The following is a 20,600-nucleotide window of genomic DNA, read 5'->3' as shown; positions in this document are numbered from 1 at the left end:
TAACAGTCTGTGAAACAGCTCTGTGATCACAATTATAATGCAATTGACTTTTTGGTTTGGCCGCTTATGTGGAACAAGATCCTCTAAGGCACTGTTTGGTTTATCTGTGTATAATTGGCCTGTTCCGTGTGGTGTATGCCATAGCTCTCACCATAGCTCTCACTCTCAAACCTTCCATCAAAATAAACTCCACAGAAGGGAGATGAAATGGACCAGTAGAAGCTGTAGTTCATGTAGTTTTACAGACCATAGAACAACAGTGGTACATGGGCCTTATCTTGTGGATCTGGTGTATGAAATACCACCTGCATCCAGAATGGCACCCTATTCCTTATATAGTGCACTATTTTTAACCAGCTTAGGTCAGAAGTAGTGCTCTTTGTGAGGAATAGGGTGTCTTTTGGGAGGCAGACATAGTGTTCCTGTATGTCTGTTGGAGCTTCTTTTGGTGAGACACCATCTCGCTCTACTTTGTAGGAGCAAGTCTCAGAGAGCACAACCACCACAATTCTGAAGAGCCTCTCACCTAACACACAGTACACAGTCACTGTTCTGCCAGTGTACCCCGAGGGGGATGGGCAGACCCAGGCCAAAGATGGAACAACAAGTGAGTAACGACGACTTATACCACAGCATTGTTGAATACAATATCTTTCTGTAACTTTGTAGCAAGCACAGTCTGCAAATGTAGATGCATATTGCGTCATGATTGCAAGGTGTCCCGATATCTTTTCCAACTGTCCCGTTATCTTTCCCAACTGTCACGTTATCTGGTTTTAATGTCCAATCTAAAATGCCCTTCTAGACAATCAGAAGGGCATTCTTGTATGGAAGTGCATTCTAGAATGGACATTAAAACCAGATAACGGGGCAGTTGGGAAAGATATCGGGACAGTTGGAAAATTGTACAGTGAAAGAGATGAATATATTAGCTCATCTGCAGACATACAATCTATATCATGGTTTTCAAATCAAAGTGATGGCTAAGCTACTCTGTTTTCTCTTGGTGCTCAGAGCCCCTGGGCTTCGTGAAGAACCTGCAGGTCATTGAACCCACCACCAGCACCCTGAAAGTGCGCTGGGATGCAGCTGAGGGGAACGTGCGCGAGTACATCATTGTCTACATCCCAACTGCAGGCGGAGAGCAGGACGTGGTACGTCCTGGTAGTCTCACCAACATAGCACCCCTCCGAATTCTCTGAGAATGGTCTACTCCAGTGGAGTCTTGTGGAGGGTGAAATCCATTACAATGCGGCCATCCTTTGATTTAAAGTGACACAAGCCTTGACTTGTGTATTCCTCTGAAGCTAGTCAACATGGTTTCTGCTGGTGTATTCCCCTGAAGCTAGTCAACATGGTTTCTGCTGGTGTATTTCCCTGAAGCTAGTCAACATGGCTTTCTGCTGGTGTATTCCCCTGAAGCTAGTCAACATGGCTTTCTGCTGGTGTATTCCCCTGAAGCTTGTCAACAAGACTTTCTGCTGGTGTATTTCCCTGAAGCTAGTCAACATGGCTTTCTGCTGGTGTATTTCCCTGAAGCTAGTCAACATGGTTACTGCTGGTGTATTCCCCTGAAGCTAGTCAACATGGTTTCTGCTGGTGTATTCCCCTGAAGCTAGTCAACATGGCTTACTGCTGGTGTATTCCCCTGAAGCTAGTCAACATGGTTTCTGCTGGTGTATTCCCCTGAAGCTAGTCAACATGGCTTACTGCTGGTGTATTCCCCTGAAGCTAGTCAACATGGCTTACTGCTGGTGTATTCCCCTGAAGCTAGTCAACATGGCTTACTGCTGGTGTATTCCCCTGAAGCTAGTCAACATGGCTTACTGCTGGTGTATTCCCCTGAAGCTAGTCAACATGGCTTTCTGATTCTGACTGATATTCTATCTTCTTCTTTCTTGAACAGGACCAGGTGTCTGGAACAACGACCACCACTGTTCTGAAGGAACTCAATCCAGATACGGAATACACTGTGACAGTGGTGCCTGTCTACCATGAGATGGAGGGTCTCTCTAGGTCTCAGAATGGAAAGACAAGTGGGTTGAAATGACAGGGTGAAATTAAATGATAAGGGTGGCAGGTAGCCTAGTGGTTAGAGTAACCAAATGGTTGTTTGTTCGAATACCTGAGCCGACAAGGTGAAAAATGGTCAATGTGCCCTTGAGCAAGGCACTTATCCATAATTAGCGCATGGGGGCCTTACTACTATGGCTGACCCTGTAAAGCAACAAATGTAATTGTACCTATCCGGTGTATATGACGATAAAAACACATTTTTTCTTCTTAAAAACAAAATGTGTCTGCTACTTGTTCAGGTATTGGCAGCTCGTATAGTACAGTAAGTGTGATGCTGTAACATTGTATCCTCTGCCTCAGATCCTTTGGGTGGAGTGAAGAACATGAAGGTCATCGACCCCACCATCAACAGTCTGTCTGTTCGCTGGGACCCAGCTGTCGGTAACGTGCGCAACTACAAGGTCTTCTACGTGGCCCAGCCAGATGGGAGGGAGCAAATGGTATGTATCCTATTCATCTCTCCATCCCTTTTACTGTCAACCCAGTCATGTTTACATTATAATCAACTTGGGTAATTGTCATACAGTGCTAACATTGATCTTCACTTTGCCCTGAACAGGAACAAGTCTCAGGGGGCACCACCAACCTTATCCTGCGTAACCTGGAGTCTGATACCCAATACAACGTGTCTGTTGTCCCAGTCTACCCAGACGTGGAGGGCATACTGCAGTCTGAGATGGGAAAGACAAGTGAGTGAAGCATTTCAGTACTTACTTTAGCTCATGAACCTCATACTCTAACACAATGGAAGCATATACCTGTCAAAATGTTTAATTTTGAAATGACAGCTTTTCTACAGCTACAAGCTTCCATATCCCGTATTACAGTTGCATGATTCCATATCAGACTAAACTTTACTCAGTAACGGCTTAAGAACATTAGTGTTGACATTTACTTGGAATGATGTTGATGTGCGTCTTCTTCCTCCTCAGAGCCTCTGGGTGGAGTGAAGAACCTGCAGGTGACTGACCCCACAACCAACTCCCTGAGGGTACGCTGGGAGCCAGCTGAGGGGGACGTGCGCCAGTACACTGTCATCTACGCCCCGCTAGCAGGAGGACCTGAACTGAAGGTACAAAAACAACACTTTGTCTCATACGGTCTAGAAGCGATATTTGAAGACTCACTAAACTGATCACTTTGAACACTATAAACATGTAGGTTGAATACTTGATTAAGCTACCTCTTTATTAGGGTGGTTTTACTCAACATTTTTGCTAATCTGATGACTCTTTTTCTCAGACTACGGTTTCTGGGATGTCAACCAATACCGTTCTGAGGAACCTTGTGCCAGACACAGAGTACAAGGTGACATTGGTGCCTATGTACGGCGATATTGAAGGGAAGAGAAATTCTGAAAATGGAAAGACAAGTACGTCATGACTGAAAAAACAGACCATACAGGGACAATGAGTCCAGTGAAGAAGAAAAAAAGAGTTACAAAATAGATTAAGCGATTTGATGCTAAACTTGTTGTTTTGTGTCTTGTCAGAGGCGTTTGGTGGGGTGAAGAACCTGCAGGTCACCGACCCCTCTACTAGCTCCCTCAAGGTGCGCTGGGAGCCAGCAGAAGGCAACGTGCGCCAGTACCGCCTCTTCTACGTCCCTGCCTCTGGCGGAGCCGAGGACATGGTAAGACCACCAACTATCCATGCCTTAACTTCTGATGCTGCACAGGGTATCTCTTGACCAATCAGATTTGAGTCGACTACGGCATCCATATTAGGAATTTATATACCTCAAATCTGACGACTTCCTAATATGGTTGCTATAGGATTCAACCAATCGATGGTATAAACACTGATAATGCAACTCAAACACCTCTCTGTGAACAGGAGCAAGTGTCTGGTGGCACCACCAACACCATCCTGAGGAACCTTCTCTCAGACACGCTGTACACTGTCACCGTGGTCCCTGTCTACCCCGAGGGAGAGGGCCTGCGCCAGTCAGAGACTGGAAAGACGCGTAAGTTATCAACTGACGAAATTCCAATCATCCATTTTGTTTTCATTGGGATAAAGACGTGCTCTTTTCAGTTGGTTTGATCCAGTGGCATTTCAAATTTGGAGCCTGTTTGGTTTTTCCAAAGTTTGAACTCAGATATCAAGATACCGGTAGATAGGTCTCAGAATAATAGATATCCTCATAGGGAAACATTTTTGGTGAGGTCAACATTTAACAAAACTGAGTGGAAATAGAACATGTTGTATTGAAATCTCTGAACCAGATAGCATTTGCACAACCCCCTTCCCCCATAACGTTTAGATGGAAAAAAGGTGTAGTTTATCTCACCATAACAACAATAATAACAATAATTATAACAACTCTAATAATAACAAGAATAATAACAATAGCAATAATAATAATAATAATACTACTAATAATAACAATAATAATAATAATACTACTACTAATAGCAATAATAATAATACTACTACTAATAATAATAATAGGTTTCCCTGCCTGTCTGTTTTTTTATACCCTGCTGTGTGCATCGATGTTGTTTCTGCTCAAATGGTTTGCCATGTGCAGTCAGCAGAAATCCATCCCAGTGAAGTGCATTGGAAAGCTGTGATTCCAGCGGAGCACATCAGTATTACAGAACATATGGTGCATCATGATTCTACAGGGGCTTCCAGAGACTCCGTTGGTTGTGCATGGCTGATACGAAAATGTTCAATGGGAGTCAAGCATTATTTTTATACTCGCTAAGTCCTTGTCAGTCTTGAGAGAGAGACAGATTTATGATCGTTGACCCATATTTGATGCGCTCTGATGTCCGTACAAATGGGAAGATACTGTATATTTGACAGACTAGTCTTCCTAAACACACCATATGCATGTGTTTCATATAGAATGAACCTCACTGTTGGATAAACAGGTTCTATTTGGAATGTTTTTACTTATGAATAAGGTGGCTGGGTCTGAGTCTACGTACTGCATCTAATCTTTAATGGGCTAACGTGCTGAATGCCAGAGGAATATGCACATCTGTTTTAGTTTAAAAGTGAAGTTGAGGCTTTTGCATAATCCCAAACGGTGCAACTTCTCCGTACATTCTCTTCACATAGACACTATAAAATCACTTGGTTACTAGAGACTACTTCCCTCAGCATTTGAGTCCCCCCTCCCCCCTTTTTTACTGAGATACATCCTGTTTGAAACATAGCAGTCTATTAATTCTCACATTTTCTTGTGGTATCTTCACTTAGTTAGTACTCTTCTAAGTAAGGCATTGTAAAGTAAAATCAGAGTTGTTGTTTGTAGAGTAAAAACAGAGTTGTTGTTTTGTGTTTTTGAGGTTGTGTATATAATTGCCCTCCCCTCTCTTGACTTTCTCTGACCCTCTTTGACCCCCAGTTCCACGAACCCCTCCTAAGAACATCCAGATCTACAACCCCACTACCACCAGCCTGAATGTGCGCTGGGAGCCCGCTTCTGGCCAGGTGCAGCAGTACCGCATCGTCTACGCACCTCTGTCTGGAGACAGGCCCGCTGAGACAGTAAGTTCTCTACATGCATCCCAAATAGCAGCCTATGCCCTATATAGTGCCCTACTTTTGATCAGGGACCATAGGACTCTGGTGAAAAGCAGTGCACTATATAGGGAATAGGGTGCCATTTGGGACTTACAAACGATCTCTCTCCACTGTTAACCAGACCCTGTCATTATATTAAGAGGGGAGGCACGTTCACTCAACCGCTTACTCTCCCTGCTCAGACCACTTAGAGGGAAAGGTAAAGTCCAGTTAAGCAATAAAAGTGTAGAGTAGGGTTGCTGGGCCGTACGTTTGATGAAGATATCGAAAACCCTCACTCAAAGAGTTTGTTAGGAAGTCTGTTTAGAAGCTCCACAGATGGCATTCCCTTATTAGGCTAATGGGGAAATCCAGACCTTTTGGCTTTTAATTCTCTGTCTATCAGCATTGATTTTATGCACCGATGCGATACACATATCTTGGATTAATGGAGAAAGATAGAGCTAATTGGCCTACAAACAGCTTTTAAAGTACCACTAGCAGTTTGGAAAATGTGCATATGCACATCTGCGATAGACATAGATGAAAATTGTAACGTTTGATGTTATGGGTTTGGTTGGACGATAATGAGTCTGTTTTTATTGGAATGTTCTTTGATGCAGCAGTGGGCCTTAAAAATGCCTCATGCTAAGAGACAGATTTTTTTTTACCAAAGCGTTCGCCAGCTCAGCTAACCTCCTGTCTATTTTCAATCAGGTTCCATTTTGTAAGGAGGACAGCCTTATGAGTGCTTTTCACAGGAAATATACTTTATTATATACCTCAGCTACCGGCATGTCTTGTCCATCACTCTTTCAACTAGGAGATTTTCAGTTAAATCCTCAGATAAGCTTTAGATGAAGGTATTTAGCATGATGTAATGGCCGTCCCCCAGACAAGCTAATAGATAATGTGCTGCTTAGTGACAGTGGTGACCCTGGTGATATGATGAGACTGGGCTCCACTGTTGTTAGAAACAGGGGTGAGATAGATCCAGTACACGTTGAGGCCTGTCCAATGACAGAGCACCGGTCTCGTGGTGTTGGTTACGTCTTTGCATTTACCAGACGATGGATGCTTCATAACACTCATTTGTTTATCAATCACTTCTTAGCTAAATTCATGTATTTGTTTAGCGTTTTAAACCTCTTCAGGGCTTTGTTAGTACTTCATGTTAACCTTTGGCACTAGGCTCCCTCCAAGAAGACTCTAGCATGGATTAACAGTGAGCTCATTATGTACGTTAGCAGTGCCAGAGCAGTATGTAATGCATGAAAAAGGTCATTTGAATAAGAATCCTTCTTCCAGGATGCATCCCAAATGACGCCCTATACTGACGTAGTGCTCTAAATAGGGAATAGGTTTCCATTTGGGATGCAAAACAATCTTCCTCTCTGGGAAGCCATCATTGTGATCTATGTCTTATGACCTCTCCAAAGGTCCTGGTCCCGGGAAACATCAACAACGCGTTCCTGGACTCGCTCATTCCCGACACGCCGTACTCCATCAGTGTCCTGGCTCTGTATGCCGATGGGGAGGGCTCACCAGTGAAGGGAGACGGCAAAACATGTGAGACCTGAATCCAACTTTGTTGTTTACATTGATACTACTGACTCATGCGACTCTTGTTTACATTTATACTCTCGACTCAATGAGTGTTACTAATGTGTCCACACATACTTGCTTATACTATAGTCTACATTTAAGTACGTACACACACACACGTACCTATATACTGTATAGTGGTGGTTAATAGGTCAAATCAAATTTTATATGTCACATGCTTTGTAAACAGGTGTGGACTAACAGTGAAATGCTTACATACAGACCCTTCCCAACAATGGAGAGAGAAAAAAAATAGAAACACGTAATAAGAAAAGTAACAGTAAATACACAATGAGTAACGATAACTTGGCTATAGGGTACCAGTACCTAGTCGATATGCAGGGGTACGAGGTAATTATGGTAATTGTGGTAGATATGTACATATACAGTAACTAGAAATAAAGTGATTAGACAACAGGATAGATTATTAACAGTAGCAACAGCGTATGTGCTGAGTCAAAAAAGGGTCAGGGCAGATAGTCTGGGTAGTTATTTGGTTAGCTATTTAACTAAATATTTAGAAGTCTTATGGCTTGGGGGTAGAAGCTGTTCAGGGTCCTGTTGGTTCCAGACTTGGTGCATCGGTACCGCTTGCCGTGTGGTAGCGGAGAGAAAAGTCTATGACTTGGGTGGCTGGAGTCTGACAATTTTTTGGCATTCCTCTGACACCGCCTGGTATAGAGGCCCTGGGTGGCAGGGAGCTCGGCCCCAGTGATGTACTGGGCCGTACAAACTATCCTCTGTAGCACCTTGCGGTCAGATGCCAAGCAGTTGTCATACCAAGCGGTGATGCAGCCAGACAAGATGCTCTCAGTGGTGCAGCTGTTTAGCATTTTGAGGATCATGTGGTGTGCAGCGTTGCTAGGTACATGTGTTTGAGTGTAACCCAGTATTTTTGCTGTTGCTGTTGCAGTGCCCCGTGTTGGACCTAGGAACCTGCGGGTGTTTGATGCCACCACCAACACGCTGACCATCGTTTGGGACCACGCGGAGGGCCCAGTGCAGCAATACAAGATCGCCTACGCCCCCACCACAGGAGACCCCATCACTGAGTTTGTGAGTTCATAGGTTGAATACCAAATGGCACCCATAGGGCTCTGGTCTAAAGTAGTGCACTATGTAAGGAATAGGGTGCCATTTGGTACACATACAGAGTCTCTCTCGACAGACTTTCACGTAGCAGGGAACTTTAAGGTTTACTCGAGGGACGAGTGAGTTCATGACCTAAACATGTCTCTTTTTATATTTGGCTGAGTTGCAAATCAAATACACTCCTCCACACTCGCATGAACTTACTGTTCAACATGTTACTACTGCTAAAGCGCTGTAGGCCTACAAAGTCTTACTTCAGTGTCTTTGGTTAACTCCAGCAAATAACTGCTGATTAGTAAGACGAATTAAAGGCTCAATTAGATCAACATTATCACTGGAAACATTACGTCACATTACATTGGATTATTAATGACTTTAAACACAGAGCAGGAGCACTTTAGGGCAGCACAGCAGCACTGCATAATTATTCCCTAGTAAGCCAACCATTGAGTGACATAACAAATGCTTCTAAACGAGAAAGGTCAGGAGAGCTAACCCTCCAGTGTTCCATGAGGACAGGGAACTTTCATTAATAGCCTTCTTTTTGCTCTCTGCTGCAAGCCTAGAATTAGTGCATAGCTTCCAAAAGTAATTCCATAATTATGTTCCTTTTTTAATGAACTGACTAAGTTCTCTGTGGTACTTTTCCTCACAGACGGTTGTTCCTGGCAACAGAAACAATGCCATCCTGCAGAACCTACTTCCTGACACTCCCTACAGCATCACTGTTGAAGCCATCTATGCTGATGGATCAGGGCCATCTCTGATCGGGCCCGGACGCACAGGTAACGCAGTTAGGGAAAGTGTTCAGTTTAGTATACTGAACGCCTGACGGTCTAGCTAGCTGGACAGAATTTCCAAGCCTGATGAGCTGAGCTGGGAGTGAGAACTGGAAAATACTTACAAGAGCCATACTTTATCCAACCGATTCCAAAAAAAAAGTCATTTTGAAGAGTTCGGAAGATTGGGAATTCACAGTAGAGGCAACTGGGATAGCTCAACGACTGGTGAACAATTGCCCCGAGTTACACAAACAATAGAAACTTTATGTCTTGGCTTTAAAAGAAGCACCAATGGGTTGTCACCTCGCTCCAATGGGTTGTCACCACCCACGCAAACCAACCTACCCACTACCCAGTTCAGCTCCCTCAGCAAGACTATGAAAAAATCTATCCAGTCTAAACATATGTATTACTCACAATAGTCTTCATAAACTGAGGAGGAGGAAAAACAATAGTGGCTGCTGTAGACTTGGAGCCCAGGATATGCCGTGGTAATGTGGTGACTTACTGCACTGGGGGCTAGCTATTCTGGAAATGGGGTCATGGCCTCACTTGTTGTTGGCAGTAATTGCCGTGACTGATTGAATGTTGACATGTGTCTGCTCTCTCTGCTGATGCTGTGCCTCTGTTATAGTCGGCCTGCTGGAGCCCTTGAGCCTGCGCGTCTCAGACGAGTGGTACACCCGCTTCCGTGTGGCCTGGGACCCCTCGCCGTCTCCAGTGCTCGGATACAAGCTGGTCTACACTCCTGCGGGTGAGATGACGTCAGACTCTGGGGCACGCCTGTGCAGTCATGAGGAGGGACCCATAACACCCTGAGTTACAAGACTTCTCAATATCATGCTTTGTCATGCAGGGTTTTATATTTCATTGTCCATATCAACCAACCACACTTTCCAGTACAAAGCCAAAGTAATGATGCAGAATAATTTTCATGAAATCACACCTTTACATTTCAAATGAGATGATTTCAGGTTTAGATCAGACCTCTCCTCTCCTCTCCTCTCCTCTCCTCTCCTCTCCTCTCCTCTCCTCTCCTCTCCTCTCCTCTCCTCTCCTCTCCTCTCCTCTCCTCTCCTCTCCTCTCCTCTCCTCTCCTCTCCTCTCCTCTCCTCTCCTCTCCTCTCCTCTCCTCTCCTCTCCTCTCCTCTCCTCTACCTTATGAGTTTGTGTTGTAGTGTTGCTGTTGTAAAGTAGAGTTTGTGTTGTGTTTTGCCTGCAGAAGAAGATCAGAGTAAGAGCTTGGACGTATTTGTGGGTGACGTGACCTCATACACCCTCCAGAACCTGCTCCCTGGCACCACCTACGATGTCAAAGTGTTTGCCCAGTATGGGGCTGGCATGAGTGGGGCCCTCGAAGGACAGGGAACAACACGTATGTGTTTGAATAACAGAAATATCACCTTGCTTGAACATCAATGCTAACCTAAAGACATGCTTAGTCCCAAATAGCACCCTATTCCTTACATAGTGCACTACTTTTGACCAGGGTCCACTGTAGCCTCAGTCTTGAAGTCAGTCTGAGCTCTACTTCTTGTGTTCTGCTCCACAGTCTACCTGAACGTTACCAACATCGAGACCTACAACGTTGGCTTTGACAAGTTCTGCATCAAGTGGAGTCCTCACAGGGCTGCCACTTCCTACAGGATCAAGCTCAACCCTCTGGACCGTAAGTCTCAATCTTAAAGACATAATCCTGAATTCCTGTTTCAGCCAAACATTAATAGCAGATTTCACCTTTAAGCTAGGATAGATGAGACACTTTTTCTACCCTGAAAAATTGCTGCATTCCAATTGAGTATATGCTTCCTTTTATGTAAAAAATCTGAAGCCGCAAAGGAGAATGTTGACGGGACATCAACACATGATATATTAGTCAGTCACTAGTCAGAGATGCTATAGACCCTCCACGGATCAGAGCCACACCCTCTTCTGTGTTCAGAACATTGAAATGGCACTGTGCTGCGTGTTGAGATTGAGTCTAGACATTCACACAACTGTTTATCCTTAGCCCTCCCCTGTGTTTATCCCTCGAAGGAGAATGCATGATGTGGCGTTTTCTGAAAGCATATGTCCACCAAATTTAATTGTATCTCTGACTGAAAATATTACATCCTTTTAATTACTGTCTGCCTTTGAATCAATCTGTTTCATATTCACACATAGAACCGGGGTATAAACTGTTAAAAACAGGAAGCAGTATCGCAAGGACTTAAATATTGACATGGTAGTCATTACCCATGACACATTTCCAAACTAGAGTAGGCTTTGCTTGTGTGAGAAAGACAGCGGCTGCAGAAAGCACTCCCCGAAGGTAAACAGTCCCCAGGTTTTGAGAAGCTAGCAACCTTTTAAATATGCATCAGACATAGACAGAGGCAATGGTTTGTCTGAAATGGAATGCAAACAGTGGTGGAGGAGCGAGGATCATGGCAAACGTCTCTGACCAAAAATGACTAAGCAATGACTATGGGAGCCTTAAGCAGAAAGGGGTCAGCCTCGGAGAGGTGAATGAGGGGATAATTCCACTTTATAAGGCCGTTGTCTTGGTCTCATGGTTCATTTGACCCCCAAAAAAACATTCTCAAAATATGTCTGCATTTTCCCCAAAACAATTCATATTGAATTACATGTAGTGTGATAACACAGATATTACATGTATTTTGACATTATTGTTTAGCCGCAGAACTGTCAAATAACCCCAGCTGAATGGCATTAACTCTGGTTTGCGTACTCAGAGAAGACCTGTGATTTTTATGAGGAGTAACGTTTCAGGCAGCAGCCTCGGCAGTCAACACATGTCAACATGTTTCTCTTCTCAACACATGTCAACATGTTTCTCTTCTCAACACATGTCAACATGTTTCTCTTCTCAACACATGCCAACATGTTTCTCTTCTCAACACATGTCAACATGTTTCTCTTCTCAACACATGTCAACATGTTTCTCTTCTCAACACATGTCAACATGTTTCTCTTCTCAACACATGTCAACATGTTTCTCTTCTCAACACATGTCAACATGTTTCTCTTCTCAACACATGTCAACATGTTTCTCTTCTCAACACATGTCAACATGTTTCTCTTCTCAACACATGTCAACATGTTTCTCTTCTCAACACATGTCAACATGTTTCTCTTCTCAACACATGTCAACATGTTTCTCTTCTCAACACATGTCAACATGTTTCTCTTCTCAACACATGTCAACATGTTTCTCTTCTCAACACATGTCAACATGTTTCTCTTCTCAACACATGTCAACATGTTTCTCTTCTCAACACATGTCAACATGTCTCATATTTCTCTTTGTGCTGTCTCTGTCTAGCCTCCAGTAAAGGTCAGCAGGAGATCACCATCACTGCAGCTCAGAGCCAGTACTGCTTCGAGGGTCTCTCCCCAGACGCTCTCTACAGCGCCACCGTGTTCGTTCAGACCCCCAACTTGGAGGGCCCCGGAGTCGGCACCAAGGAGAGAACCTGTGAGTATCTAAAGTCTTGAAAATGTTACTTTAAGTGTTGATTTGTCAATTGTCCATTCTTGTCTATTTTTACTTATTGTTGTCTCCTTGTCAAAGTGGTCAAGCCTACTGAAGCGCCAACACAACCCCCCACTCCTCCACCACCTCCTACCATCCCCCCTGCATGGGCAGGTAAGCAGAAATGGCACCATATCCACCAGAACCAATCAAATCACAGAACCACACAGAACCAATCATAACCCAACAGAACCACACTGAACCACACTGAACTATCAGAATGGTTTTATTTGTGTGTGTTTTTAGTGCCATCAGAATGGTTTTATTTGTGTGTTTTTAGTGCCATCAGAATGGTTTTATTTGTGTTTGTTTTTAGTGCCATCAGAATTGTTTTATTTGTGTGTGTTTTTAGTGCCATCAGAATGGTTTTATTTGTGTGTGTTTTTAGTGCCATCAGAATGGTTTTATTTGTGTGTGTTTTTAGTGCCATCAGAATGGTTTTATTTGTGTGTGTTTTTAGTGCCATCAGAATGGTTTTATTTGTGTGTGTTTTTAGTGCCATCTGAATGGTTTTATTTGTGTGTTTTTAGTGCCATCAGAATGGTTTTATTTGTGTGTTTTTAGTGCCATCAGAATGGTTTTATTTGTGTGTGTTTTTAGTGCCATTAGGTGAAAGTAATAAAAAGGCAGGTTTAGAGAATATGCAAAACACTCAACATCTCATTATTTGGCAGAAGCAGAGACCTGCAGACTTATTTCCTCTAGATCAGAATGAGTGTTAGTACCAGTGTTAAACTAATGGCCGCCACATGGTCCACACAGACCCCCAGGGTTTTTCAATGGAACACACCCATTGACTAATGAATAACCTAGGTGTCCAAAGAAGCTGTTTGTTTGATAAGATATTGTGTAAAACCTGTTTATGGACTCAGACTTGGAGGACGGGATTGCGAGAGATAAAAAAAAGTGCTCTACCACATCAGGCAGACATTATCTTTTGTTTTGCCAACTACTTCTTTTGTACTAAGCGAGAAAACCATTAAAGAGCATTTCATTTCCAGCCCTCATGGTGACCAAATGTTTCTTGTTTTGATCGTTTTTTTTTCAGGAAAGTATGATCAATTAAACCAATAATTGCTATGTACAGCTTCATTATGTCATTGTTTTCCTCGATGGTTTTGTTTTTGAGATTCCTGCAGACGTTTTTATTTTTAAGGTTGCCCACTCTCTTTCTGATGCCTGGTGTTCCAGGCAGCTCAGAGTCTGTGGCCTGCCATGGAATCTATGTAGTGCAGTTCATTGAGTTGTTTTTCTTCTGCATCAGTGTGCAAAGGTGCCAAGGCAGATGTGGTGTTCCTTATCGACGGCTCATGGAGTATCGGGGAAGAAAGCTTCCGGAAAGTGGTGCAGTTCGTCTTCAGCATGATTGGAGCCTTCGACGTCATCGGCTCGACAGGAATGCAGGTGTGTAGTGCTGTAAATAGAGGTATAAATTGTGTTACAATATGCTTTTAAGACTGTAATTGTTAGTCAACTTGGTGATAGTTGTTAGTTTTAGCATAACATACTACATAGAATACCAGGTACGCTATGGCATCATACTACAACTCCTCGTAATGCTCATGTCTGTTTACTTTGGAAACAGGTGTCGTTTGTTCAGTACAGCGACGAAGCAAAGACCGAGTTCAGGCTGAACTCTTACTCGGACAAGGGCAGCGGTCTCGCTGCTCTACAACTCATTCAGTACAGAGGAGGAAACACTAAGACTGGTGAGCCTCTTCCCAAACCCAGCACCCACCAACTAGTCTCAGGTTGTAAACGTTACAATGACACCAACAACGTTCCATGAGCCTGGTCCCAGATCTGTGTCTGCTCTTACCAAATCCATTACTGTCACTGGCATGATAATGAGTGACAAGGAGTTGGCATCATGGCACAAACAGACTGGCATTCAGGCTAACATTTCAATGGATGCAAGCCAAACATGCTTATTTTTTATAGATCCATCCACTAAGTAGACATTGTTGTCTATTCAAAGTTATACGATATCACACTAATTAAATGGTCATTTTCATTGACCTTTCTTTGTTCTTGATCAGGTGTTGCTCTGAAGCATGTCAAGGAGAAGGTATTTACGTCCGAAAATGGAATGAGGAGGAATGTCCCCAAGGTTGTGGTAGCTGTCACAGACGGTCGTTCTCAGGATGAGGTGAAGAAAAACGCTGCCGCACTGCAGCATGCTGGTAAGGGTTACTGAGTTGAACAGGAATCTTCCAGTCAAAACCTCAATCACAACGAGTGTGTTGTTTGTGTTGTCTATGTTGTCATTGAAGTATCTACAATCTGTAACTTATTAGAATCACAAATACACATAGTTGGTTATGTGAGTTTATGAACTGGGTGGTTCAAGCCCTGAATGCTGATTGGCCAACAGCCATGGTATATCAGTTCGTATACCACTGGTAGGGCTTTGAGGTATATGGCCGATATACCATGGCTAAGGGCTGTGTCCAGGCACTCCGTGTTGCTTCGCACCTAAGACCAGCCCTTAGCCATGGTATATTGGCCATATATATACCACACCTCCTCGGGCCTTATTGCTTAAGTGTGAACGTGCTCCTTCTCCAGGTTACAGTGTGTTTGTGGTTGGTGTTGCCGATGTGGATTATGCTGAGCTGCAGAACATTGGCAGCAAGCCAAGCGACAGACACATCTTTGTTGTGGACGACTTCGACGCCTTTGCAACTATCCAAGATAACCTTGTGACCTTCATTTGCGAAACCGCAACATCATGTGAGCTTTTTTGGATCTTTTTTTTGGGGGGGATAACACTTAAATTAATCGCTAACTGCTAAATACTTTATCTCCCATGAAAGTCAAATCTAGAAACAAATTAAACTGTTGCTAATCTTTGATATTATCTTCACAGCTTGTCCCCTGATCTACCTAAATGGATTCACATCACCTGGTAAGTATGCTCAGATTATTAATTATGTGCATCCCAAATTAGAACCAACTGCAGAAACAGCATGCATTATTTACTCATTATTGTATATGAGGAATTTCTAGAACCTCTTAGAATTTCTTAGAATGTCCTAGAACTGTCTAGAACTTCCTAGAACCTCCTAGAACTTAATAAGACTTATTTACCTTGTGTTCTAGGCTTCAGGATGCTGGAGGCGTTCAACCTGACAGAGAAGACCTATGGCTATATCAAGGGAGTGTCTATGGAACCTGGTTCCTTCAACAGCTACACAGCCTACAGACTCCATAAGAACTCCTTCCTGACCCAGCCCACCACGTGAGTCTGAGATACCATTGTCTTGGATTAGAAAATTCTGGTATTTTCCACAAAAATTCCCAGGTATTCCTGGTTCGAAAATTCCCGGAATCAGGAGGGAATAATAATCCAACCAGAATTTCTGGATAACCTAGGCATTTTGTGAAAGTTGACAAAATGTTGCAACTCTACCATCGTCTCTGGCCAAATTGGTCAAATCTACATCTTGTGGTTGTATGTCTGCGCTGCTTTTCTGAGCTAATGGATTTAAGGGATAATTGCCAGCACTTGCTGTGGATCTCTAGTGAATTACATGTCATTAAAATGCCCTCAGGCAAACATGCTGGAAAACATTAGCTCAAAACCATACTTAGCTGAGCACGATTTGTTAATATGTTCCCTAATCATTCCATATGCTGTGGCTGACCTTGTCATGGCTTGATTGACCTTTGAAGGAAAGCATCACCTAGAGAAGCATTTGATCTGCAGAATAAAAACATCAATTCTTTTTTTCATCAAAACCTTTTTTCCAACTCCACAGTAAAAACTGTAAAACCAAGGAATTTGGGGAAAGTTGCTGTGATTTCGCAACCCTAATCTGTTTGTTCAGATTCTAATGATATTCTCAGATTGAAAGCTTGTCTACGCTCAAGTGGAGGAAGACTGAGGAGATGGAGGTCAATGCAGGGAGGCAACCATTAAGAAATTATATGTTTTCGAACGTTATTTTTTGTGGGTCCTTTCCATCATGTAAAAACTGTATAAACGTCTGTTTGGCACTTGGCTATGGCCCAGGCTGCTAACATGACACGTCTTGCCCAACTATGTTCAGACAGACTGTTTAGACCCCATTCCCCTCTAAACTAGGTCAATAGATTTACGACATCCTGTTAAGTGTTAAGCAGTGATCTGAAGTTCTGGCATATTGTTCAATCTGAAGTTCTGGCATACTGTTGATTTCACTCAGCCCACGTAGCTCAGAGACATCCAACTCCACTGTCTATCTCCTACATCATACTTCTCTAAGCGCTTTATCAGCTGCACAGTAGGCCTATCAAATATCCCCGGTCAGCTTAACATTCCACATAGTTTTACCTCTGTTTTTTACTCAAAGGAACAAATTCATCCATATCACAGTGCTACATAAACATATGGTAATACTGTTTTACCCATTTCATATGTACTGTATATACGGTACTATACTGTATTCTAGTGAAATCCTATTGAACTATTTATGTACATATTTCTGTATATATACTGTCCATAATGTCTATACATCCCATCACATATATACTATATATTGATGGTGAGTTGATTTTGTAGTTTTTGAATGGTCAGTCTAATTGTTGGTGTTGCGTGGGGGTTTGAACAGAGAGATTCACCCTGACGGACTACCTCACTCCTACACCATCATCATGATGTTCCGTCTCCTCCCGGACACACCCACTGAGGCCTTCGACATCTGGCAGGTGTCCACCAAGGACGACAAGCCTGAAGTCGGGGTCACCATCGATCGTAAGGCATTCTAGCCTCTTTGACTTGTGCTGAATGGTTGCCGTTGTGGATTTGAAGGGGTTGAGGGTGGAGGGTTACAGTAAGGGTTACAAGAGGTTCCTGGGGCTGCATCCCAAATGGCACCATATTCCCTACATAGTGGGCCCTGGTTGAAGAAGTGCACTACATAGGGAATAGGGTGCCATTTGGTATGCTACATAGAGGAAGGATGAAGTAGTGTTCTGTGAGGAGAAGATATCCAGCAGCTGTAGATATCTTTCTGTGGTTCTGTCTGATATCCTCTCATGGGATCAGTGAATGGATTGTAATGGGCTCTAGAGCCCAGGGCTGCATTGGTCTCCCTCAGTAACCACACACAGCCTCATCCAACATCCAGCATCCTGTACTAGCTAGCTTCAGCTGGCCTTTATAAAGCCCCAACCTTGCTGTTTTATGTTGTAGCTATATCACAAAGCATATCTGTTTGTGCTTTATGATAAACTATCCATTGATGATGGTGGAGTCCTGTTTCTAGTTTAGGAGCTTTGCATAACACCACGTCCTAATGTGACGTTGGAGACCTACCTATCTGTAACCCCTTTCTTTCTCTCTCTAATTGTGTTTTTCTCTTTTCAGCTTCTAGCCAAACTATATCGTATTATAACAAGGATACGAGGGGGGAGATCCAGAGGGTCACTTTCGACAATGATCAAGTGAAGAGAATCTTCCATGGAAGCTTCCACAAGGTAAACACTGACTGCTTGTCTGCGTGACTGTTGGGATTGGAGGAATATACTGGATGTAGTGAAGTAAATGGCTGGATTATATAACTTTCTGGGCCTGGCAACTAAGACTGGAGGTGTGGTACATCAATCACAGCTGGCACCTTTGTTCTTGCAGTAAGCTTGGCATGTCCCGAGGATATACAGACACTGAGGGGATACCTGGCATTCCAAATATGTTATATGTTACAGGAGGTGTACCTCCGACACAGCTACAGACATGTGTGCTGCAAAACAATGTCTGCTTAGTCAAACAGATGGTCTTTGACTGTAAACTGTAAAAACTCCAATGTCACATGATGCATGGATTGTTGTTATTGATGGCAATCAAAGTCATTGAGAGATAAAAGTGGCAATTGATCTTGTAGCAGTTTCTTTGGACATTAAAGCTAATCAAATGGCTGGTTCAAGCTGAAGTGATCATGTTTGGTCCAGGTCCAACTCCACATAGGTTGGAGCTGAATGAAATTCTAATTCCTTGGTTGTTGATTTCCAAGAGGAACTAGTGGGGCAGAGAAATCAGTGGTGTTGCCATATTTGATCACTTGAATTAGCATTAAGTTCAGTCACTGAGTTGTAGCCTAAAGGAAGAGAGACCACTAAAGACTATAGGCATGTAGTAGACTGTCTGTGTATTAAGAGCTATAGGGAAGCACTCCCCTCTGGTACTTACTGGAATTTTTCTAACAGCGGCAATGTGTCCTTCACCATAAGGTCAGAGCAGTGTGCTCATGGGGGCTGTGGAAATGACGTACTGCAGTGAATGGTGGTGTGGACAACCCTATTGCACATTTTCACTAGAATCTATAAGTCTTTTTGGGGAGACCATTAAAAGGCACTGCTAGTCACTGCTGGCGCGCGAGTCTGGAAAATATTGGGTCACTGCTATTGCTATTAAACAATTACATCAGAGAGGCAGTGGAATGCGAGGCTAGGGGGAGGTTTTCTCTGTCTGCCTCTTTCTCTCTTTCTCACACTCACTCTTTCTCTCTCTCTCTTTCTCTTTCTCACACTCACTCTTTCTCTCTCTCTCTTTCTCTTTCTCACACTCACTCTTTCTCTCTCTCTCTTTCTCACACTCACTCTTTCTCTCTCTCTCTTTCTCTTTCTCACACTCACTCTTTCTCTCTCTCTTTCTCTTTCTCACACTCACTCTTTCTCTCTCTCTCTTTCTCTTTCTCACACTCACTCTCTCTCTCTCTCTTTCTCTTTCTCACACTCACTCTTTCTCTCTCTCTCTTTCTCTTTCTCACACTCACTCTTTCTCTCTCTCTTTCTCTTTCTCTCTCTCTCTTTCTCTTTCTCACACTCACTCTTTCTCTCTCTCTCTTTCTCTTTTTCACACTCACTCTTTCTCTCTCTCTCTTTCTCTTTCTCACACTCACTCTTTCTCTCTCTCTCTTTCTCTCTCTCTCTCTTTCTCTCTCTCTCTCTCTCTCTCTTTCTCTTTCTCACACTCACTCTCTTTCTCTTTCTCACACTCACTCTTTCTCTCTCTCTCTTTCTCTTTCTCACACTCACTCACTCTTTCTCTCTCTCTCTTTCTCCTTCCTTTTTGGCACTGCTGCAGTTTGTCTGCCTGGATGTTGGAGGCAGGCCTAGTATTGCCTCTGTTGCCTCTGGTAGCTAAACACAGGGGAATTATTGCTGCTGCTGTTGGGGAGGTGACTCTGTTCTGGGGTTTACCCAGTGTTCCAGCAGGGTTGTGTAGGCCTATATGCTGTGTCTGTCCTAGTGTTCCAGCACGGTTGTGTACATGCTGTATCTGGTAGTGTACATGCTGTATCTGGTAGTGTACATGCTGTATCTGGTAGTGTACATGCTGTATCTGGTAGTGTACATGCTGTATCTGGTAGTGTACATGCTGTATCTGGTAGTGTACATGCTGTATCTGGTAGTGTACATGTTGTATCTGGTAGTGTACATGCTGTATCTGGTAGTGTACATGCTGTATCTGGTAGTGTACATGCTGTATCTGGTAGTGTACATGCTGTATCTGGTAGTGTACATGCTGTATTTTATTGGTCACACACATATTTAGGGTGTAGCGAAATGCTTTCATGCCTGGCTCCAACAGTGCAGTAGTATCTAAAAATTCACAGCAATACACACAAATCTAAAAGTGAAAGAATGTATTTAAGAAATACAGTACCAGTCAAAAGTTTGAACACACCTACTCATTCCAGGGTCCCTCAACACTTCTACATCCCTCTACATTGTAGAATAATAGCGAAGACATCAAAACCACGAAACAACAGATATGGAACCTTGCAGAAACCAAAAAAGTGCTAAACAAATCAAAATATACTCCAAATCCGAGATTCCTCAAAGTACTCACCCCCTGCCCTGATGACAGCCCTCCACACTCTTAGCACTCTCCCAACCAGCCTCATGAGGTAGTCACCTGGAATGCATCTCAATTGCCTTGGTAAAAGTAAGGTAGGGTTGGTATACAGAAGATAGCCCTATTTGGTAAAAGACCAAGTCCATATT

The 20,600-nt window shown here is 43.2% G+C and overlaps 1 protein-coding gene across 5 annotated transcripts in view; it reads left to right on the top strand.

Annotated features, from left to right (window-relative positions):
* Window positions 1-20,600, top strand: part of col12a1b (collagen, type XII, alpha 1b) — a 96,516-nt gene that overhangs the window by 57,751 nt on the left and 18,165 nt on the right. For all 5 annotated transcript variants that reach the window (XM_031837005.1, XM_031837007.1, XM_031837004.1 and 2 more), the window contains 26 exons: window positions 478-607; window positions 1,015-1,154; window positions 1,907-2,036; window positions 2,377-2,516; window positions 2,636-2,765; window positions 3,009-3,148; window positions 3,319-3,448; window positions 3,569-3,708; window positions 3,912-4,041; window positions 5,437-5,579; window positions 7,034-7,163; window positions 8,113-8,255; window positions 8,947-9,076; window positions 9,708-9,827; window positions 10,296-10,448; window positions 10,626-10,742; window positions 12,402-12,554; window positions 12,651-12,725; window positions 13,876-14,015; window positions 14,197-14,320; window positions 14,651-14,794; window positions 15,180-15,344; window positions 15,481-15,519; window positions 15,714-15,852; window positions 17,204-17,346; window positions 17,962-18,071. In XM_031837005.1, coding sequence (XP_031692865.1) covers window positions 478-607; window positions 1,015-1,154; window positions 1,907-2,036; window positions 2,377-2,516; window positions 2,636-2,765; window positions 3,009-3,148; window positions 3,319-3,448; window positions 3,569-3,708; window positions 3,912-4,041; window positions 5,437-5,579; window positions 7,034-7,163; window positions 8,113-8,255; window positions 8,947-9,076; window positions 9,708-9,827; window positions 10,296-10,448; window positions 10,626-10,742; window positions 12,402-12,554; window positions 12,651-12,725; window positions 13,876-14,015; window positions 14,197-14,320; window positions 14,651-14,794; window positions 15,180-15,344; window positions 15,481-15,519; window positions 15,714-15,852; window positions 17,204-17,346; window positions 17,962-18,071 — 3,378 coding nt within the window. The remainder of the gene's footprint in view (window positions 1-477; window positions 608-1,014; window positions 1,155-1,906; window positions 2,037-2,376; window positions 2,517-2,635; window positions 2,766-3,008; window positions 3,149-3,318; window positions 3,449-3,568; window positions 3,709-3,911; window positions 4,042-5,436; window positions 5,580-7,033; window positions 7,164-8,112; window positions 8,256-8,946; window positions 9,077-9,707; window positions 9,828-10,295; window positions 10,449-10,625; window positions 10,743-12,401; window positions 12,555-12,650; window positions 12,726-13,875; window positions 14,016-14,196; window positions 14,321-14,650; window positions 14,795-15,179; window positions 15,345-15,480; window positions 15,520-15,713; window positions 15,853-17,203; window positions 17,347-17,961; window positions 18,072-20,600) is intronic.

This window comes from Oncorhynchus kisutch, linkage group LG12 (assembly GCF_002021735.2).
Source record: "Oncorhynchus kisutch isolate 150728-3 linkage group LG12, Okis_V2, whole genome shotgun sequence".
Taxonomy (NCBI): domain Eukaryota; kingdom Metazoa; phylum Chordata; class Actinopteri; order Salmoniformes; family Salmonidae; genus Oncorhynchus; species Oncorhynchus kisutch.
Note: the sequence above shows the minus strand (reverse complement) of the source record. Positions and strands in the feature narration are given on the sequence as shown.